Source organism: Balaenoptera acutorostrata, chromosome 12 (assembly GCF_949987535.1).
Source record: "Balaenoptera acutorostrata chromosome 12, mBalAcu1.1, whole genome shotgun sequence".
NCBI classification, from domain to species: domain Eukaryota; kingdom Metazoa; phylum Chordata; class Mammalia; order Artiodactyla; family Balaenopteridae; genus Balaenoptera; species Balaenoptera acutorostrata.
This window is the reverse complement of record NC_080075.1, coordinates 33,382,391-33,404,805: the sequence shown is the minus strand read 5'-3', so window position 1 is coordinate 33,404,805 and position 22,415 is coordinate 33,382,391. Positions and strand designations below refer to the sequence as shown.

The window sequence follows — 22,415 nt, the reverse complement described above, 5'->3', positions numbered from 1 at the left end:
TACTATACAAACCTAAGCAAGTGTTCAATAGTTCAAAACTATAAATGAGAAATGTGGACCCCAATTCATAGTAACCTGAAAGATACAAACCTGAAAAACTTCCATCAAAATGAAAAAACAAAACCCTAAAAACAGGCCATCAAATGCATCATTGCCATTTACTTGTACACTTCATTGGCCCCTCAGATGGTGACCTGAGCACTAAACGTTCTGTATGGTACAGTAATATGGACACAGGCTCTGCCCATCATTTCAAAGCAATCCTAAACCCTCCCCAGCACCTCTTACCATCTCAATACTTGGAGTTTTCCTGAAAAATATCTTGCTTCCATGAACATCATTGTAGCTAAGTCATACAAATCTACCCACGCTTATTTCCTTAGGATAAATTCTTAGAAGTGTTATTTCTGGGTCACTGGGTAAGCAGGGCATTTTAAAGACTTACGATGAATATTACGAAATTGCTCTCATACACGTGAGACTTACAACTTACACACCCAACGGTATGAGTCTCCAACCTTATCTATTTTCTATACCACTTTTTACCTTAGCTAATTTGATCAATGAAAATGATATCTTGAGTTAATCTGCATTTCTTTGATGACTAGCAAGGCTGGATATCTTTTCTACGTTTATTGGCCACAGGTACTTATTATTTTGTGACTTATCCAAATAATTTGCTTGTTCTCTTACTGGTATATTAAAATTTTTGTTATTGGTTTGTAAGAGTACTTTATGTTTTAACGATTGGCAAATATTATCTATGACTTTTCTTTATAGTGTTCTTTCTGTGATATTCAGAAAATTATGATTTCTATATATCTATTTTCCTTTATGGTTTCTGTCTTCAGTATTCTGATTAGTTCTCCTTTTGTGTAAGTCATATAAATATTCACCTATATTTTCTTAGATAAACTTTTTGCTTCCATTTAAACAATTACTCTAGTCAGCTAGAACTTACTTTAGAATGTCATTAGGTTTTCATATCTAACTTTGTCTCTTTTTCAATGTTTAGCCTATGACCCCAGAATCATTTGTGACATCATCCCCTCTTTCCCTAGGGATGTGAAATGCCACTTTGTATTATGTCAACCTGTTACATGTAATTGGCTCTCCTCTGGAACCTTCCACGCTGGCTCATGAATATATCTATTCTATTTTTTTTAAAACATCTAATGCCTTTAAAAAAAAATTATTTGTTTATTTTTATTTTTGGCTGCGTTGGGTCTTAGTTGCGGTCCGCGGAATCTTCACTGAGGCATGCAGGATCTTTTGTTGTGGCGCATGAGCTTCTCTCTAGTTGTGGCATGCGGGGTTTCTCTTCTCTAGCTGTGGTGCGCAGGCTCCAGGGCACGTGGGCTCTGTAGTTGTGGCATGCGGGTTCCAGAGCACGTGGGCTCTGTAGTTTGAGGCACGCAGGCTCTCTAGTTGAGGCGTGGGAGCTCAGCAGTCGTGGCACACGGGCTTAGTTGCCCCACGGCATGTGGGATCTTAGTTCCCTAACAAGGGATTGAACCTGCATCCTCTGCATTGGAAGGTGGATTCTTTACCACTGGACCACCAGGGAAGTCCCGAATGTATCTATTCTTGTGTCAGTGTCATAATGTTTTAATTAGTGCAGCTTTATATTAATTGTTAATACTTGATGGCACAAATCCCTCCACCTTTTAAATCAACATTTTCTTGTGCCTTATTCTTAAAGGTAAACTTTAGAATCATTTAGTCAAGTTGCCCCTTCCCCATTCTGATCCTGTGTAAAGACTATCTAGGACTGCCTTGGGTTTATAAAGTAATAATAGGCAGGACTAACAGTTCATATCATTGTGCTTTGCTATGGAGGCATGGCTCTCTTTATTTAGTCAAATCAGTTACCTCAAAAGGAAAACTTTATGGTATCCTTCAAACAGATTCTGAGCACATCTTTTAAAGTTCATCCCTACATAGTCTATAGTCTATGTTTCGTAACTATTTTGCAGGTGACCTTCCCCAGCACACTTTTAATTGATTTTTAGGAAACCACTGATTATTTTCTTACTTGTACCCTACTGGATACTCTTAATATTTCTAACAGGCGTTCTGGTGATTTGTGTGTTTTCCAGGTATATAACAATATAGTTTTTTAAAGACAGCAATTTATCTCCTTTCCAACCAGTTTGCTGGGCACCCTCTGTCAGTCTTCTAGTCTAAGAGGTGTGGCTGTGACAGATCTCGGTGCAGCTGCAAAGCTGCTGCTACACCACACAGAGGAACCTCAGAAGCTCCTGCTGCTGGAGAAGTGTTGTTACCAAGCATCATCAGTGCTGCCTGGAGCTTAGCCCTGCTCTCCATTTGCTGCCATAATTATTTTTATTTTCCAAAACCTAGACTTTAAGACATGCATTACTTCTCGAATCATCCATAATCCTCAGGCTCAAGCAAACGTCTATAGCTCCCTCCAAAATATGCTTCTGCTGGAACATTTCCTTGTTTCCACCAGGTTCTTTTGCACAGAACTGTGGGAAATGACCTATTTCAAGGGCCACGGACAAGAATTTTTGAGCCACAGGAATAAACAAAATACTTGCTATTAACAAATCCATGAAGGTAGAGAATAAGGTAAAAATCTGAACCATAACCTCAGACCTGACTCTGGTACAAACTTTTGCAGGCAGGCAGACTGAGATCAGCTCTTTGTTACTAATTCTGACCTTGGGCAAGTCCCTGAAACCCCCTGGGCCTCAGTTTCCCATGTATCCATAGTGAGTGTTGTAAAGATGCAGTGGTAACGTAAAGTACAAATTCATTCATTTCTCCATTCACTTACGCAAATATCAAGTGCCTTCTATGTGGTCAGCATTGTGCTGGGCACGGGGAGCCGTTAATGAACTAGCCAGACAAGATCCCTGCACTCAAGGAACTTAGGGCGACTGGGGAAGGCAGGCAGATGATAAGTAAATAAACACATGAAATCATTACAGACAGCAGTGAGTGCTACGAAGGAAAGGAAGAGAGGTGTGATGGAGAGCTGCCGTCGGAGGTCACCATCCAGGGAAGAGCGCTCTGAGAAGGGGAAGCAGATCTGAGACCCTCAGGACACAGACAAGTCAGTTATGGGAAAACTGCAGAGAGAGCATCCCAGGCAGAAGGAAGAGCACGTGCAAAAGCCTCGAGATGGAGAAGGCTCTGACACTTCTGAGGAAAACAAAGGAGGCCAGAGACTTGGAGCACGGAGAGGAAAGAGGAAAGAGGAAAGAGGCATTTGCTGCAGCTGAAGAGGGAGGTTGGGGCTGCATGAAGCGGGGCCTCGTGGGGCAGGAGTGGCTTGGGTCTCTGGCTGCTGCTACTGCGGCAGCCGTTCTTACAGCCGATGGTGACGTGGGAGATGCTGCATTGGGTTGAGATTCAAACCAGAGCTCAAATACTTATTCAACTATCTTCATTTGCAAGAAAGCATACCAAGGAGATCCGACCTAAGCAGGCTCATTTTCAGATTGCGAAGCATTTCTGTTTAATTCAATGAATCTCTGATGTCTGTACGAGACCTGACACCATGCACAAATCAAGGAAAAACATCAATTGCACCTACCATGTGGGAGGCACTGGAAATAAGGAAAAGCTGCACCTGCGGTCCCTGCAGACAAGGAGCTGAGCCCTGGAGCTCTTTTCCTTTGGGCACACGGCACTTCAGCCCTGCTGACTTCTGAGAAAGAGCTCAGGTGGAGAGGACGCTCGGCTGATGGGCAGGAAGGAAGTGGGCTCCAGCTTTTGGAAAGGTCAGTGTGGCCTGTAATCTGATGTTTGACATAAAACCTCCACTGACAAGTTCCTCAGCCGTATTAGCTGGACCAGTAAGAATCATTTCAAAGGATCTGTATCACAGCTGTCTAGGCTGATGGATGCTTTTGATCCTTCTATAAAGTTAACAATTCACATCAAATGCACAAAATGGGTTATTTTCATAAGTGGTACTGCATTTATTTCCTGAGAGGTACTCTTGCATTGTTCTGCCTTGGAAACTGTTAGACATGAGAGGAAAAATAATTAAAAACAGCTTATTCCAGCATAAACTCTCAGCTCTGTCACTGGAAGAAAGCCAATGAGGTACTGTTAAAACTAAAGAAAACTGACTTCGGAGGCCATTCCCAGGTTATATAGAACGGCAGCATTTCAAGAAGTTGTTGCAAATCAGTTGGTTAGATCTCAGGATCTAACCTGAAACAAAATATTAAACCACAGGAAACAAGATATTATAAAGAGTGGGTAAGAGTGCTAGACCAGCTGGTCTTACCTATTGCACACTTTATCTCTCAAGTTCTGCTGAGTCTGCCAGCCCTAATGATACTGCTATGGGACAATGCCTTGGATTCCAATTTTCTGAGAATATGGATTTCCTATGCTGCTCAAACCCATCAGAAAGCAGGAAGGGGCCTCCTCCAGGGCCAGGGTGCTTGCTGTCTGCCCTGGCATGGGACTGGGGTGTCAGTGGGAAATGAGCTTTAGGGAGAGGTTGGCGACATGGTTGTAGGGGCTTAGAGTTACAAGGCACAGGTCTCAGAGTGAAGGGACAGTGAAGGGAGGGGCCTGGGAAAGGAGATGGCACAATCAGAGCCCTAGGCTAAGGGTTTTGGAACAGATGAGGGAGAGGAAAATAGAAGTGGGGAAGGGTTTTTTTCCCCCTCTTTCGCTTCCTTTTATCATGAAGATAAGCAGAGGGGAGGGAGGAGGGACCCCGCCACCCCCAATTTATTGACTGTAAAAAGGAGGCAGATGCAAAGGTGGGGAGGATGCTTTGCTTCCCCTCCTGGCTTTGTGTGGGGGAGGGAGAGGACTGGCATGTGTGCGTATAAGAATGTACATGAATCCAGTTTATAAAAAGTCCACACCTGCCAGTGTATAATTATAGCCAATATATGTTCAATATTGTAGCTGACAAATACTTTCACATTCGTTTGATCTTCACTGCCACTGACAGGTATGCAAACCAAGGTTTAGTCTGTACTGGAGTCAGGATTCAAAGGCCCTTGCTCTTTTTCCTGCACCTGTGGTTTTCTACTCTGGCCTTATACTAGAATCTCCTGGGAAGACTGAACAAATACTAATGCTTGGACCTCACCCTCAGCCTCTGTGAATTAGGGCCTATGGGGGGTAGGGCCAGGGCATCAGTGTCATTAAAACTCCCCAGGTAATTCTAATGTGCAGCCAAGGTTGAGAACTCCTGTCCTACCCAATGGTCCCCAAATGTTAGTGTGAATATGGACCAGCAAGGAGTTAAAAATGTGGATTCCCCAGCTCCACCTCAGAGATTCGCATTTGGCTTGTGTATCAATATATGCATCCCTCGACTTCTAGGCACACAGGCTTGGTCTCCCCAGGCCCTTGTATAGGTACGGCCATATGCGTTACTTCAGGCAATGAAATGTGAGCACTGAAAAGTGACCCATAACTTGGTGAGAACATTCAACTGTGGACACTAGACCTTACATCTCACAGGAGGTTTAACCTGAACTGTCGGTCTCCCGGCAGAGTGACCCAGGGCCCACGGTGAACTTTTTATTTATTAATTTGGCTGCGTCAGGTCTTAGTTGCAGCATGCGGGCTCTTCGTTTCGGTGCACAGGCTTCTCTCTAGTTGTGGCACGCAGGCTCCAGAGCACGTGGGCTCTGTAGTTGTGGCACGTGGGCTCTCTAGTTGTGGTGCACGGGATTAGTTGCCCCGTGGCATGCGGGATCTTAGTTCCCCGACCAGGGATCGAACCGGTGTCCCCTGCACTGCAACCACTGGACCACCAGGGAAGTCTCCCACAGGACTTTAAATGTGTGAGAAAATTTTGCTGTTAAGGCAATGAAATTTTGTTACTACAGCATGACTTAACTTCTCCTGACTGAACCTGTTAGTCTAGAGTGGAGCCTGGGAATATTAATTTTTATAAGCCTCTAGCTGATTGTTATGCTAGCAGCCTGTGACCTCCACTTTTAGAAGTAAAGCCAATGCTATGTTAACTTTCTGTATTTTGTGTCTTTATACAGAACTTGGTGTTACAGAGAGCTAGTGTTCATTTACTCATTCAACTTTTACTGTGCGCCCGCTGTGTCAGGCGTGGAGTTAAGCATTCACCTTATATAGAGAAGAACAAGACAGTCCCTTGTCCTCAAGGAGTTACCACAGGAGAGGAGGCAGCGGGGGGGAAAAACCAAATATTTCCAATATTTCAAAACAAGAGGATGGGACAGAGGAGGGACGAATTAATCTTGCCCAAAGATGGTCAGAGAAGCTTTCTAAAGAAAGAGATGTGTGACCTAGATCTTAAAGGACAAGTCCACACTCCCTAAGCAGAACATTGTTACAGGTACAGGTACACGAGAAAGCACTAGACACATGGGTTGGAGCAAGATACTGGGATGAGGCTGATGAGAGATGACCCAAGGGGCTGGCTTTTAGGGGAAGACCCAGGATGGAGGGAAGTGATGTGAGTGGGAACAAATGTGCTGCAAGGCCCTGGGGCTGTGCTGTCTAGTAGCAATTAACGGGAGCCGCTTGGGTGATCTGGCATTTTCTGAAAGTCACCTTTCGGGAAAAAAAAGTGAAATTGATTTGAAAATTTTATTTAACCCGATATGGTCAATATAGTGTCATTTCAATAGATGACAAGTATTAACAGGTATTAATAAGATAGTACATAAAAAGAGTAAGAAGTCTTCAAAATCTGGTGTTTATTGTATATTTTAACGTATCTCAACTTGGCTCCATAGCCACCGGCAGCTGCTGTATTGGACAGCGCAGTTCCAGACAGCTGCCAGCGGCTTCTGAAGACATCCTCTCTTCCAGGAGAATACACTGAGCACTGAGCGCTCATCCTCTTAAAGGCAAACCATGAACTGAGCATGCTCCATGTGCCAGATTTTTAATTATATAAGTCTTTGAAGACCAATACAAATATACTGATATTTAAAAATAGTGACATTGTCGGGCTTCCCTGGTGGCGCAGTGGTTGAGAATCTGCCTGCCAATGCAGGGGACACGGGTTCGAGCCCTGGTCTGGGAAGATCCCACATGCCGCGGAGCGACTGGGCCCGTGAGCCACAACTGCTGAGCCTGCGCGTCTGGAGCCTGTGCTCCACAACAAGAGAGGCCGCGATAGTGAGAGGCCCGCGCACCGCGATGAAGAGTGGCCCCCGCTTGCCGCAACTAGAGAAAGCCCTCGCACAGAAACGAAGACTCAACACAGTCATAAAATAAATAAATAAATAAATAAAAGAATGTGAATTTCTAAAAAAAAAAAAAAATAGTGACATTGTCAAAGCCTCTCCCCAGACAACATCCTGGTTCAGTGGATTCTATTTACTCATAAAGTTATACTATTTAAGCCGAGTTAAAAAAAAAAAAAAGTCAACCTGCAGCATTAATGGGCAAAAACATACCTCTGAAGAATTCCTTTGACTTAATTAGCCAACACGAGTTTTTACAAGAGTGACTATTTGCATAGCTCTGTAGTACCAACACTCCTTACCAAGGTTGATCATTTTAACTTGAAATGTGACCAGTAGGAATGTGACCTGCTCAGCGGACCTCCTTCCCTCAAGCACAGTAAAAACGGGCTGTCTGTGCCTCCCCCGCTGTGCCCTAATCACAGGTGCCCCTCGTGCTTCTAGAGGAGCCAACTGCGGGCATGACCGGCACAAGGCACGTCAAGGTGTACACGGGGAACGGGAGGCCTAGACTTCCCCTTGTTTCAGAATCCTCAACAAATATTACATTTCATTTGTTGAAAAATCGTCTGGAGGCCGTATCCTTTTCTGTGGTTCACAGACGAGAGATCCTGGACTCTGAACCACTCAGGTTCCTCCAAACACACATTTTCAAGCCTCCTGTTGTTGCTGAAGCTGATTCCAAGCTGAGAAGGCTGTCCTTGGAGCAGAACACAGATTATTCACAGAATTCACTCCTCTAAGGAGCCTTCTTCAGGCCCTCGGGCAGAGGACGGCCTGCACCTGACCCTTCCTGACAAGGATTTATTTACAATTCTGGTGGGCAGTCATTTACAAATTTTTTAAAAATTGTATATTGGAGTAGAGTTGATTAACAATGTTGTGTTAGTTTCAGTCTACAGCAAAGTGATTTAGCTATACATATACATGTATCTATTCTTTTTCAAATTATTTTCCCATTTAGGTTATTACAGAGTTTGGTGGGCAGTCATTTAACTCAAGTAAGGTTCGAAGTTTTACTCCTCACTTTTCCCAGTTAAAGGGCCCTGAGCGTGGGGACTGTCCCTTGCCCATCTCTGATGCCCAGCACAGCTGTCTGTAGTAAGCCCTCACAGTCAATCACATGAATATTTTTTTAAAAATTTTTAAAAAAGAAAGTAAGTCAACTCAAATTCGGCCAAAGATCCCTTCAGTATAATATCCTCTTTCTCAAGCTAAAAGCCATTTAATCCCAATAGCTCACAATCCTCAATTAGGTATGTTCTCAGTTTCACTTGCTAATTACTTCTCCATCTTTATACATTTCTAAGCTGTGCTTCCACTTAGATTCTGAAATCATTAGAATCAAAAGGGGAATTAGGACTGAACTCTTCTCTTATAATAGCTATAAATAGTCCCCACACAGGATCACCAGCCTCTCCCTGAAGCCTTCACAGGAGGGAGAGCAACCCATTAGCACTTTATTTTAAACAATGGTGTCAAAGGCCTTCCATGTAGCAGGAATGTGAATCCCTCAAGCATGTGACTGTGCCGTGACCACCTCCGTGCCTCTGCGGCCTGTGCCAGGTACCCCGTACAGGGAGCTGAGACCTTCGCCTTGCTCGTCTGCCCTCCGGTGCCTTGGCTTCTCATGGTGGTTCAGTTTCTCCAGCTTCTCTACGTCCCTCCTAAATCTCACTGCTCGGAATAGAGCACAACATCCCACGTCTCCCATCACTGTCACCGAAGGGCCAGGCTGTGTTTCCTCTACGTTGGGTACCACAGTTCTAAAAGGAGAGCTTAATTTTGGGATCTTCTAAGTGGCAGGTTCTATAACACCACTTCCCAACAGGCTGAGTGGGGCTTCCTCTGAACTGTCCTTTAAGTTTCAAGGGCAAGCCCCGAGCGTGGAGTTACATGGCGTACCCTGGCTCAGTCCTTTACAACTTTAAACTCAACTCGTGTCCTGGCCACCAACTGCTTCAGGCCATCTCCGTATTTCGAACACCATTTCTCACATGTATATCACTGCTTTCACTATCTTTGAAAAGATTTATGTGACCAATACACAGACCTTACTCTGCACCTTGCCCTGTTTGAGCACTTTACAGGTCATCTCTTTCAACCTCACAATGACCCTGTGAAGGATGCTCTGTTGTTACCTCTACTTTACAGATGGGGAAACTGAGGCACAGAATAGTTAACTTGCCTGAGATCACAGTCCCCAAAGGGCACAGTTAAGACCTGAATCCAGGCTGACTCTAGATTCTACTGTAACTACTGTGCTATCAGCCTTATGATTTTTATTTTTAGGCACCTTTTCATCAAGCCACACTTAAGTAGGTGAAAAGGCATAATTCCCTCACCTGCTAATGAGAAGCTGAAATCAAGTAAAACTGAAGCTCCAAGAATAACTGAGAATTTCTAACCACTTCCACTGGATATACACCCAAGGCGGCTAGCAAATGGGGCCACCACACACGACAAAGCTAAAGAGTGGGAGGGCTGTGTTATTACCCACATGGACTTTGTGACCTTGGAGTCCTCTAGATCTAACCCCTTGTGTTTCAAAAGCCGAGTTACAACCACCTTAGGTAAATCTATGAAAAGGTTCCCTTAGGAAGCACCTTTCTGTGACTAGATCTATGCAAACATTTACAATGATAATAGTCTATACACCTCAGAACAAAGTCCACGCACGGTCTTCCTCAGCTGGCTACCGCTTTCTTCCAGCCTCACCTCCACACACCTGCAAGCACGTCCTCTCCCCAAAAGTCTGCCTGCCTAACTCCATCTCGGCCTCCGAAACTCAGTTCAAAAGTCACTTCCTGTGAGAAGCCTTCCCTGATGCCTCCCAAAGAACAAGTTTAGGTTCCCTCTCTCCCTCAGCACCTCGTGCAGCCACCCGACAGCACATGTGCCACCCGAGGGTGTGACACTTCTGCCCTGAGATGCCGAGATTCTCAAGGGCAGGAACGATGTCTTAGTTGTTCCCCTGGGACTCAGCATATCCTAGGATTGAGTTAGTCTTTGTTGAATGGAAGAATAAATGCATAAAGGAAGATTCCACAGTTTTGTGTTACGAAGAATATAAAATTAAATAGAAGTTTATATATGTATACATATATGCTCACACATGAGCACTCACATGTGCACACGTGTATACATACATATACATGCCCATGCTTTGCTTTAAGATGTAGGTCTAATTTTTAGTGGAAAAGAGGATTAAAAACCCAAGAAAGTAGTTCCTAATTTGTCTTGTGGAAGGTAGAAAAAAAGAGAATTAGAGAGTTATTTAATGCTAGGTGTTGGTAAATCTTACCTCAAGCAATATCTGTTGTTTGAATGATACACGTGTATCTCTGTGTGTATATTTTTAAAGCCTAGTGGTGAAGTGCTTACAACAATGCTATTACCTGGGTTCAAAGCCCAGTTCTGCCGCTTTCTATGTGATCTTGGGCAAGTTACTTAACTTCTCTGTGCCTCAGTTTTGCCAACTGTAAAATGGGGCTAATGATAGTACCTTCTTCCTAGAGTTCTAGGAATTAAATGCGGATATATAGAAAAGTATCCAGCATACAGTGAGAGTTCTATAAGTGTGAGGTCACATTACTATGTGAACTCTACTGTGATCGATAAAATACAAATTTACTTCAAAGTGTTCCTGAGTTCTCATTGCAGCTTTCATATATTAATTAATTTAATATTAAAGGCACAACTACTATCCATGAGGTGTCACATACTTTTGATGTTCAAATTGGGTTTTTATTCTGAAAAAGGTTGGGAAGCACCGACTTAGGGTTAAATCCTTAGGAAACTGCCTACAATGACAACTATGATATGGTTATCATCTGGTTAGATGTGCATCTAGGTTTCTAGAGCCTTTCACTGTGCTGGGCTGTGGTTATTTAACAGGATATCAGGTGGAAAGCCTGCTAGACCCAGACTTTTACAGAGGCTCCTGTGGATGGTTACGTGATTCATGATTATATTTCCATTTGTCATGCCCCAGAGCACCAGGAAGATTCATTAGTGCCAGATTTCCTAGTAAGAGCTAACATTTTTCACTTTCAAGATTCAAAAAATGCCTTCCTAGACCTACTGTGTAAGGCAGGGAGAGATGTTTATTATATCCCAAGCCCTCAATAGTCAGGACAAAAAGGGCCAGAAAGACAGCTTCCTAGGCAGGCTGCTAAATGACAACTGAGAAGAAAAGCATCCTTCTTCTGAACCCAGCTCCATGGCATGAGTAAAACTGAGCCCTTCATTCTATTTCATCTTAGCCATTTCCCCCCTTGTTTAGTGCTAGGATGTTTTGGTATTTAAGAAACATTTTAGTCAGTGCAACCTAGTGATTAAATGGTCAAACATGTGAAATCACCTTCTGTTACACATTCTGATAAGAAAGTTGCACAATAACTTTCCGGACAGGAAACGAAGAAGAGAGATTCAGAATGAAACTGTAAATCAAAGTTACTGAGGCTGCTAGGAGGACATCTGAACCTGGCTCGATCAAAACGGCTAAAGGTCCCTTCATTAGTAAATAACCAGACACCCAGGCTGTTCCCCAAACTCAGAAGCAGGAGGTTTGGGTCAGGCTCTCAGAAAACAAAGCTGATGCCTTACCCAAAAGCCTCCGTGTTCATCATTTCATCACAGCAAGGGTAACAAGAAAGAGGATGTTTTGAGGTGATGGCGCAAGTTCTGAGGTTTTGGGTTGTCTTTACCAAGCTTCCAGGTGAATGCTAGTAAGTCAGTCCTGGAACACAAACATTTCACGGACTCCCAGAAACCGGTTCTGTCCGGCGAAGGAGCAAGAACTCCAGGGACGGGGAGGGGCTGTTGTCTTAAGGAGAAAGCCCCTCAGCCTACAAGGGTGTGTACCACTCGCCTTCTTCCCATCGGGCCTTAGCAAAATGTGGTTGAGGACCAGAAGTGCTGATTTGGGCCACATGATGACGGGGGCCCAGAAATCTGCATTTTAACACAGTCAGCAGGATGACTGTTCTGCACATTGATACACGAGAACCACTGCCTTAGAACTTAACTGCAGGGGATAAAAGCACCCATAAAGATACAGGTCTCGCGTCATGACATGTGCACCACCAATAATATAGTAAGAGGGGTAGCAGCAGAGTACCTATGTGTGTGTGCACACAGCTCCAAGTGTTTTACATGTAATCTTTTAACCCTCACAACAACCCTAAGAGCAGGTCCTATTATTCCTATTTCGTAGATAAGGAAGCTGAGGTACAGAGAGGTTAGGTAATTTGCTTAAGGTCTCACAGCTAGTAAGTGGCAGAGGGAGAATCTGAACTCTGTCCAGTTCCAGAGTTTTCACATTCTAGAGACTGACTCTAGGGCTGGGGGCCTGGGAAAGCCCAGCCTCTCTGTTGAAACCCAGAGATAAAACTGGATCAGGGGCTTCCCTGGTGGCGCAGTGGTTAAGAATCTGCCTGCCAATGCAGGAGATTGGCAGCCCTGGTCCGGGAAGAACCCACATGCCGCGGAGCAGCTAAGCCCGTGTGCCACAACTACTGAGCCTTTGCTCTAGAGTCCATGAGCCACAACTACTGAGGCTGCGTGCTCTAGGGCTTGCGCGCCTAGAGCCCATGCTCCGCAGCAAGAGAAGCCACTGCGATGAGAAGCCCGTGCGCAGCTGCGAAGACCCAATGAAGCCAAAAATAAATAAATAAAAATTAAAAAAAAAAAGTGGATCAGGATTTAGGAGCCAAAGGGTCACCCAAGAAGAGTTTGGATGAGCATCCCCAGAACTTGGAGGTGAACTGGCAATTATTCTGTTGGGGTCAACATGTCCAGACAGTGAGGTCCCTGGGGGTGGGTGCCAAGCTGCAGGGCCTGGGGCAGCCCTCATGCAGGCCAGTATGGCAGGTCCCTGTGGTCCAGAAACAGCGGCACTGCCCGAGCCTCAGTGACAGCTGCAGCCCTGAGACAGCAAGACCGAGGCAGCCTGTATTCAACCTGTACTGGCCAACAGACCTGCAGGGAAGGATGTCAGCCACAGCCTTTTCTTTCTTTTTAAAAATGTGGCTCCTTTCGGGACTTCCCTTGTGGCGTAGTGGTTAAGAACCCGCCTGCCAATGCAGGGGACATGGGTTCGAGCCCTGGTCCGGGAAGATCCCACATGCCGCGGGGCAACTAAGCCAGTGAGCCACAACTACTGAGCCTGCGCTCTAGAGCCCACGAGCCACAACTACTGAAGCCCGCGCACCTAGAGCCCGTGCTCTGCAACAGCAGAAGCCACCGCAATGAGAAGCCCACGCACCACAACGAAGAGTAGCCCCCGCTGCTGCAACTAGAGAAAGCCCGCGTGCAGCAACAAAGACCCAACGCAGCCAAATAAATAAATAAATAAGTAAATTTATTTAAAAAAATGTAGCTCCTTTTATTTCTGACTATAGTATTAAAACATGCTTGCTGTAGACAGGGTAGAAAAACAGGAAAGTACAAAGGAAATTAAAATCACCTATATTCCCATTAGCCAGAGATAATTAATGTTAATACCATATGATGTTTGCCCTTTATTTTTGCATCTCTCTGTACAATTCTGAGATATTATTTTCAATTTTATATACTACTTTTTCTGTTTATTTACATGTGCATTCTCCCATATCGTTAAATATTCTTCAGCATGATTTTAAAGGGCTTTCATTTAAAATCTATCCACCTGTCCCATAACTATTTCCTTCTTGCTGACATTTAAATTGGCTATATTTTACTATAATGGATAATAACCTAACATCTCTGGTTATTTTTGTAAAATAGATGGCTAAAAGTGTAACTGTTGAGTCACAGGGCACGGACAATTTTAAGGTTCTTACTAATACTAAGGAATCAAGTTCCCCATTAATACTAAGCTCTTTCCCAGAAAGTCAATATGCACATCCATAAGCAATATATAGCTGTCTCACCTCACACACACCAGCACTCAGTGTTGCCATTCTCAAAAATGTGCCGATTTGATAGATAAAAATATAATAGTATGTCTATCTTTCCCAGAGGAGTATAAGGTTCTTAAAAACAGAGACTTTATTTTGATCAGGGCCTGGCACATAATAAGTGCTCAATAAATCTTTGTTGATCTTTGGCACCTTGTTACCTGCAGCTTCCCCTTCCCAGTCCTGCCACAGCTGTTGGGTTACCACTTGACCAAGGGGGACAAACCGATCCAATTCTCTCTCTTGAGACTCTGAGCTAAGTGGCGCAGAGATGGAATGAACTGGTATTAGAATGATCTTCATGGTAGGTGCAGACTAAATGGCCACAATCTGTGGGGCCTCACTACTCAGCAATTCTGTGGATTTTGCCAGCTCCACAGATGCCAACCACAGCCCAGACGGGTGATCAATCAGATGGAAAACCAGCTCGGCACCACAGGCCAAACTGAGCACGAAGCAATTTATCAAAGAAAATAAAAAGTATACAGTTTGGCACTTGGATTAAAAATGGGAAGTCTGAATATAGTAGAAGCAGGTGTTTTCCTCAAAGAAATCCATATGGTAGATCACATGGTCTATGTTTATGATTTACTCTGAGATGTAAAAATCATCATCATCATCTGCCTGACCCTATGCTCGCTGATGTCAGGGCTCATAGTTACTTCTCATGTGTATCTCCAGGGCCTAGCACAACAGCTGGTATAAGATAGTACTTAATAAGTGTGTTAAATAAAAGTTGAAAACTAAAAAGTGGGAGAACAGTAGGTTTCTATAGGCCTTGATTTTTAGAAATCCAGGAGTTGTGTCACTTGCTTTGCTTTTTTCAAAGCTGGTAGATGCTCTCCTATCTGAGATCAACTTAAACCAGGGCCTTGATTTACCCAATCCATGCTCTCCATTCCTTTGTTAAAACAACTAGACCAATGTCCTCAGCGTGCAAAAGCTCAATTAGTTGGCTACTCTAGCTTACCAGCCCATTTCTGTTTTTACCAGTGAAGCTATATATTTACCAAGAGGACATGTGTGTTTGTTCCCAAACCTGTTTATGTCAGTTGCACTCATTATTGTATTTACATAATTTAACTACATATTACATAAACTAATGACATATCTATGCATAAGGAAAGAGCTGTTGTTTCTATTGTAAGTGGAGTGTTCTGGAAAGATTTGATAAAGGTGAGTAGATAAAAAAGAACTGCTGTCATATACACACTACCAAATGTAAAATAGATAGCTAGTGGGAAGCAGCCACATAGCACAGGGAGATCAGCTCGGTGCTTTGTGTCCACCTAGATGGGTGGGATAGGGAGGGTGGGAAGGAGATGCAAGAGGGAGGAGATATGGGGATATATGTGTATGTATAGCTGATTCACTTTGTTATAAAGCAGAAACTAACACACCATTGTAAAGCAATTGTACTCCAATAAAGATGTTAAAAAAAAAAAACTGCTGTCAAATTAGGGGTGAACAAGACAACTAAAAAGGACTAGGTGTATGGGGGGAAAAGTATAGGTAAATCTACAAAGATTTACAGCACTTACTTTGCAAGCGTCTAAGTTCTTACGCTGAAGAAATCAAATATGGAAATTACAGAGGATGCAGTATGGGTGCAGCTTACACAAGTAAACGAATGCAGAATGCCAATATATAAATCCATGAATAACCAAAACAAGAGTATCATGAAACACTACCTGACTTTCCTTCATGTAATGCACTCTGAAATTGTCTAGTCTAAACTATTCAATCTCCTTGTAAAAAATGTTGGTTGTGACCCACTGAAGCGATTTTGTGACTCACAGTTTGAAAAGACTGCCTTAATCCAACTCCTTAATTTTATCGAGGGGGAGCTGGGGTTCAGGGAGATTTAAGAGCACTACAGATGTCACACAGCTAGTGAGTCAGAATGAACGATCCTGGATTCCACATCCTATGGCCTGTCTACTACCCCAAGCAAACTTCCCTCTGATCCAGCACAGTTTCCTCTGCAGAAAGTAAAAGGTAAAATGAGGAAAGGAGAACGAATCCCTCTTTCTCTCCTGAGGCTCCACGGTCCACTAAGTGTCCTCTGAAGTGAGCTAGTCCCAGCACCTATGGCTGTCTGTGCCTTTAGCCCCTAACAAAGTCATACCAAGTCTCTTGTGCTACAGACACATATTTGGAACAGTGAACCATGTACCTGGGTAGAACACGTGAGCTTTCTAATTTTAGAATGACTTCAGCTCCACGTGGGAAAACTCCAGACAATGGAACGGGGAAGTGGTTTGCAGTTCTGAAAAGCTTTTGTTAGGTGAGATGAGCAATAAACAGATCCCTTGCTTGCTGGCTGACCCATGTTCTACCTGTTTTCCAAACAAGTAACGCCTTCAAAGACTGCTCCCTATAATCGGATTTGCCCTCTCTCTGCACCCCCAGCCCAAACTCGCCCTTCTCAACATAGTTAAGCCCAAAGTCCCCACCAAAATCTGACCACCATCTCCCCAAGCAAGCCGATAAGAGTGACCTTCCCCATGAATAACAGCACTGTGAATTTTCCATGGTCTTTTATCATCGCCTCTGAAGTCGCCCAGATGCTAAATTAAGTAAGGCTTCCAACACTGCCCAGTTCCCGGTGGGGGTCATTAGACACAGGCTAGAGGAAGGAGCAGAATTCAGAGGTTTAAAGAGCCACCCCGAGTACCCAGATCGTGCAAGGAAGATAGCACAGGAAGCCTGGCTCCCAGGTGCCTGAGCAAGGCCCTCACCACACCCCTCGGTCATTAGAGCAAGTCTCACGAAAACATGAGAACCTCATGGGCAGCGTGGGAACTACGCAACATTTCGGAGGGTTAAGCAAGCAGCCACCCAACAACTTAACCAGGATGCATTCTGTCCCTTGTCAGGGGCATTAAAAGGTGCCTTTGAAGATAGGTTGTAACTCTTTGTGAAGGATGCGAAGCTCTAAGCTGTAGGTGCTGCCTGCCACCCTCATCTTGCCTCCAGCTAATGTTTCTCTGCATGCTTTACAAATTGACAACCAACCAGATACAAAATTTTCTGTCCTGACCCCCAGACTACTGACTTCACTCTTGTAGCAATTATTTTCTAAATCATGCACTAAGCAGGCAGCTGTGGGTGCCTTCTGTCACTATGAGGCTCTCATTATGGGTTCTCATTATTGGTTCACCTGTGTAGTGGGGACAAGGACACAGAAGTTGTCCAGTAACTATAATGTTAGAACCTGAATGTAAAATAGCACCTGGCTCCAAGAGAATGAGATACATGGCGGTCACACTACCACCAGCCTATCTGAGGCCTGTGGCAGGCATCGCCAGTTGATCACTGCCATATTTCCTAACAGTCTGAAGGCAGCCTTATAATCCTCAGCAAAGTTTTCCAAGCAGTCTCTATCTATCCATCAGAGTGATCACGTGAAAAACTTCACAGGTTATTTCTGATTCAAGGTCAACAGATGAGGAAACTAAGATCCAAACAGGAACCAGATGAATAACTTGCCCAGGGACTCAACAAAACTCAGACCAGATGGGCCCAATGCCCAGGATTCCTAACCTTCAGCCTAAGGCATGTATCCCTCCAATGTCCCACCCAAAGCAGATGTCTGAGAAGCATTTACTGATGACAATAATGCCAGTTTCCCATGCCTCTGGCATCATGTACCCTCCACATATAGGGCTTTATTAAAAGGAAGATTGGAAGAAACCAATGAAACCTCAACAAGAAAGTCAGGAGCAACCATGAAGTCATGAGAACATTGAACTTTTTGGGGGGAAAAGCACAAGAAAGCCACATGGGATCAGCCCCTGTTCCTTCAAGCTCATATTCTACTCCTGATTGGCACATGGAGTTTGCAATTTTCTCTCTACGCTGCTCCATCAAAATGTTAGAGCTTAATTCTGAGTATGCCTGCAGTCCTTTGCTCCAGCACCATCAATCAGGAATGTACCGAAACCTTCTTATGTCCATTACTGTTTCTCATTCCAATCAACTCTTAGAGTGAAGAGACCTGCATATTTATGCCATGGGTGAAGCTCTCATAGCTTCTGTCCTAAAACAACCCATCTTCACACCTAAATGGATAGTTTTAGGATTTAGTAAATGAGCCCACCAACATTCAGAGCATAAGGGTTAGGAGGGACTCAGATGTGAAAGTCAGTCACCCAGTATATAAATGAGCACATTTTACAAAAGCAGTGTTGACCTGAAAGGAAATATAAGTAGAAAGCAAAATATGAAAACATCAAAGGGAATGAAAATTAGGGACTTCCCTGGCGGTCCAGTGGTTAAGATTCCTCAGTTCCACTGCAGGGGGGCACGGGTTCGATCCCTGATTGCGGAACTAAGATCCTGCATGCCACGTGAGGAAAAAAAAAAAATCTAGAACAATAAAAAAAAAAAAAAACTAAAACGTCTAATCTTGTGACAAAGGGAATGCAGATTAAATGAAGTGGCACAAATTTGAATTCAGCATCATCCATCCCCCATATTTAAGGATCTAACAAAAAAAGAATTCTTGTTGCTTTTGTTGGTGTAACTGAACTATGGTTTTGTTTTTAAAGTTCTTACTTGTTAGATATAAGCAGTGTTCACAAGTGAAATGGACTTTGTTTTTAAACTATCCCAACAAAGATAGAACTCAAAAAGGTGAGAGAATAGATGAAAGAAAAATTGCAGAGTGATCCTAACTGTTGAAGCTGGGTGACGGGTATATGGGGATTGATTTCACTATTATTTCTCCTTTTCTATGTATGAAGATTTCTATTATAAACAGTAACAAATAGTTTTACTTCCTGAATTAGTCAAGAGTTAAATACACACATACCCCAGTGCTGGGGTAGTGAGTGTGGCTGGCAGGGGTGGTCCCCAGTTTGAGCTGCATCCACAATAGGATTTTAGCCATGTCTGGAGAGGACAGAGTGGGGGTGGGATGGGATGGTCAAGGCCTACCAGGGCCTGGGGAGTCTTCTAGGAGATAGGAAGGTCACCCTAAAGGAAGAGAAAGTTGAGCAAACAAGCCTGATTTAGTCACAAAGCCCTAGCCCTTGGAGGCGTGGCTATGACATGGCCATCACCATTTGGACTTGTCCACTAACTAGCCCAGCCCTCTCTGGACTCATGTCTCGGTCCAATGGGGTAGGGTAGAGAGTAAGCAAACATGGAAAGAACTATTCCATTAACCTCTCTGGGGCACAAGTGCCATAGCTAAGTAACCCATCAAACAGAGAGCAATACAGAGGCCAGATTGGCAGCCCACCTCCCTTCTCCACATATCACCAACCAACTCCAAGATCTCAAGGCCCCCGGACACTAGAAGGTGTGGCACTGCCTCTGCTCTCACCCATCACATTGGGCTACAGAGTGGGACTCAGCCAGTTACAGGGTCATGTGCAAAAGGGCAGGACACAACTACTGTTTTCTGAACATACATCATCATGAGGGAGAGTATGTCTCTGATATCAACAAGGACCTGAGACTATCTCACAGAAGCAAGTCCAGAAAGGAAAGATGGAAGACAGGTTGGTCACTACTGCAGCAAGGACAGTCAGTTTTTGGATAAATGTCACAGGTTTTCCCATTTCTACCCAGAAGAGCCTGGGAAACCCCAAAGGGCCTCAGCAGGAGCCACGCCAGGCCCCTGAGGGGACTGGCTGAGGTACGACATCCCCTAGGCCTTTCTTGTACAAATGGATGCAATGGGAGGAGGGGATAAAATAACCAGGAGTACCCATCCCCATGGAGGCAGCATCAACATTTTCCATCATCACAAGCTGTCACCTACAAGTGACTTAGAGGAGATCCTGGCTCTTGGCCTACCAGGTCCTACAGTGAGGACCAGCAGGAGCTGGAGATGCACCTGGGGGGTAAATGCATCCCAGGAGGGGGGTTGGGGCAGTTCTGAAAACAGCATGGGGGACTCACAAAGCTATCTCCCCCTCCCTATATACCATATCTGTGTCCTCTGTGATGGGGGAAGTAATTAAAAAGTGAAAGAACTACTTCATGGAAACTCTGGCAGACCCTGGACTCTAAAAGCACCGCTTTGGGAGGGACAGATCCTTCTACCCCGAGTCCCAGAAAAGAATAACACAGAGGAAGAAAGGCATCTGTGGCAACATGGGCCACCAAGTGGCTTGGACACCTTAATGGTTCGAGTGCATCAAGGATGCACAACCTCCACTGTGTTTGGATGGAAAGGTCTGGAAGAAGAGAAGAGCCAAGTACCAGGGACACTGTGTGGTTGGTTAGAGAATTTATGAATGCATAGGACCACCTCCTGCCCAGGCACCTCCCTGAGATAACTAGGGAAACAGAGCAGGGGCCACTGCAATAACAGATGGGAGCATACGCCATGTCAACGAGGGAACAGTGAAACTGGCAGACTCATGCATTGCTGGCGTAAAAATCAGCTCAATTCACTTGGAGAGCTATTTGGCAATTTGTTAAAAGGTTCATAAATATATTTATCCTTGCTCCTGGAGATATGTCCCAAGGAAAGAATCCGAAAGAAGGAAACACCTTCTAGGCATCAAGATGTAGCATTATAATTTAAACTGGAGGCAACAAAAATATCCCATGGGAAATGCCCAATTAAATCACATATGTCCGTTTTAATGGAACATCATGACATTTTAAAAGGATACATTTCAAGACTTTCTAGCAACATGGAAAAACGCACAACTCCAAACGTTGAATTTAAAAAGCAGGAATCCAAATAGTTTCCTCACCATGACTAACTGTATAAAAATATTAGCGCACATGGACAAATGCTAAAAGCCGATGCTTTCTGTGATCCTCTGCCCGAGAATGGTTTGCCTCCCACGTTTCCCAACTTTCCAATCTGTTGATCGAGGATCTTGCAAACGAGACCGGGGAAATATGACTACAAATGTCAAAAAATAAACTGGAAAATAACTAAACAAAATCACCAGGCAGAAGGAGACGAGGGTTTAGGAATCTGGGTTCTTCTTTAGATGGATTAGAACGTGACGGTTCCCAGCTTGTGGGTCGTGCAGGCTCTGCTTTCTGGCACCCCTGCCCACAGTGATTGTCTGATCAGAGAAGGGAGAGGGCGAGCCCTGAGGCCAGCAGTTAAGACCTCCCAGGAGCGCTCCCTGGGCCCCTGGGACAGAGGACAGAGAGGGTGCAGGGGACAGCTGTGCGGGAGCTCAGCGGGCAGGAGCCCCGGGAGGAAGCTTAGAGCTCAGGCTCCACAAGGCAGCCAGGGTCTGCCGCCGTGCAATGCTCCGCACACCACCCCACCCCAAGGGGACGGGACTCACCACTCAGAGCGGACGTGCTGTTCTCCAGGGCCTGGCACACAGCCAACAAAAGACCTGTGAGGGGAAGAAGAGAGGACAGGTGAGAGTTTGGCCAGCAGCCCACGTTCTCAGGCTTCGAGAGTGGGCCCTTACAAGGGAGACTTGGTAGTTTCACAAGGTGGCCAAAGGCAGGCTTGGTGACGTACTTTGGGGAACTCAGTGCAAAGTGAAGACGTGGGACCCTCTGCCCAAAAAGCAGGAAAAAAGTGCCTATCTAATGGGCACTCTAAGTTACTAAAATATCAAGCTTTTCCCTTCCTTTCCTGGTCTCTCTGTCTCCACTTGTCATGATGTTTCTTGTTTCTGTCTTTTTAAAAACACCTTATAAATATTTTTATTGTGGTAGAACATACATAGAAGTTACTACCTTAACCCTCTTTAAGTGTACAGTTCCGGGGCTTTAAGTACCTACACACTGTTGCGCATGTCGTGATGTTTCTTATCTGCTCTTTCTGGTCTTGCTCTCTCTGGGGTATGAGGAGACCTGCAGGGTGAGCACAGATCTTCAGGGACGCCCTGGGCCCCAGCGACAGCGCGCAAGTGCGCACGTGACCCCGCACTGCCGCGCTTCCCCTCCCCCAGCGGCGGGATGGGTGTGTGCGACCCAGCTGGGGGCAGGGGACCCTAGTCAGGGGCTTCCTCTTCCCAGAAACCAGTCGCCCCAACCCAAGGTGGGCAGGTGACCCGCGAGGGTGTTGCAATATCCACCCTGGCAACCTGGACAGGGGGAGGGGAGTCAGTCATCCACGGAAACGCAGTGGGGCTGCCAGCCCAGGATGGGGCAGCTACCACCATGCCCTGCCCGGGATGCCGTGGGGTGTGCACACCTCACCCCAGCCTTTCTTGTGTCCAGGCCCCATGTGGCAGGGGTGAGAACCCACCCAGGGGAGGCAGGGAGGTGACGGTAGGTGGGACCACAGGAGGCGAGGTCCAAGTCCTCCCCGGTGCACACCCCACGGTCCCACTGAACTTCATTT

The 22,415-nt window shown here is 45.0% G+C and overlaps 1 protein-coding gene across 2 annotated transcripts in view; it reads right to left on the bottom strand.

The window, feature by feature from the left end:
* Positions 1 to 22,415, bottom strand: part of TGFA (transforming growth factor alpha) — a 106,247-nt gene that overhangs the window by 48,143 nt on the left and 35,689 nt on the right. For both annotated transcript variants that reach the window (XM_007175564.3, XM_057558432.1), the window contains exon 2: positions 21,400 to 21,453. In XM_007175564.3, the coding sequence (XP_007175626.2) occupies positions 21,400 to 21,453 (54 nt within the window). The remainder of the gene's footprint in view (positions 1 to 21,399; positions 21,454 to 22,415) is intronic.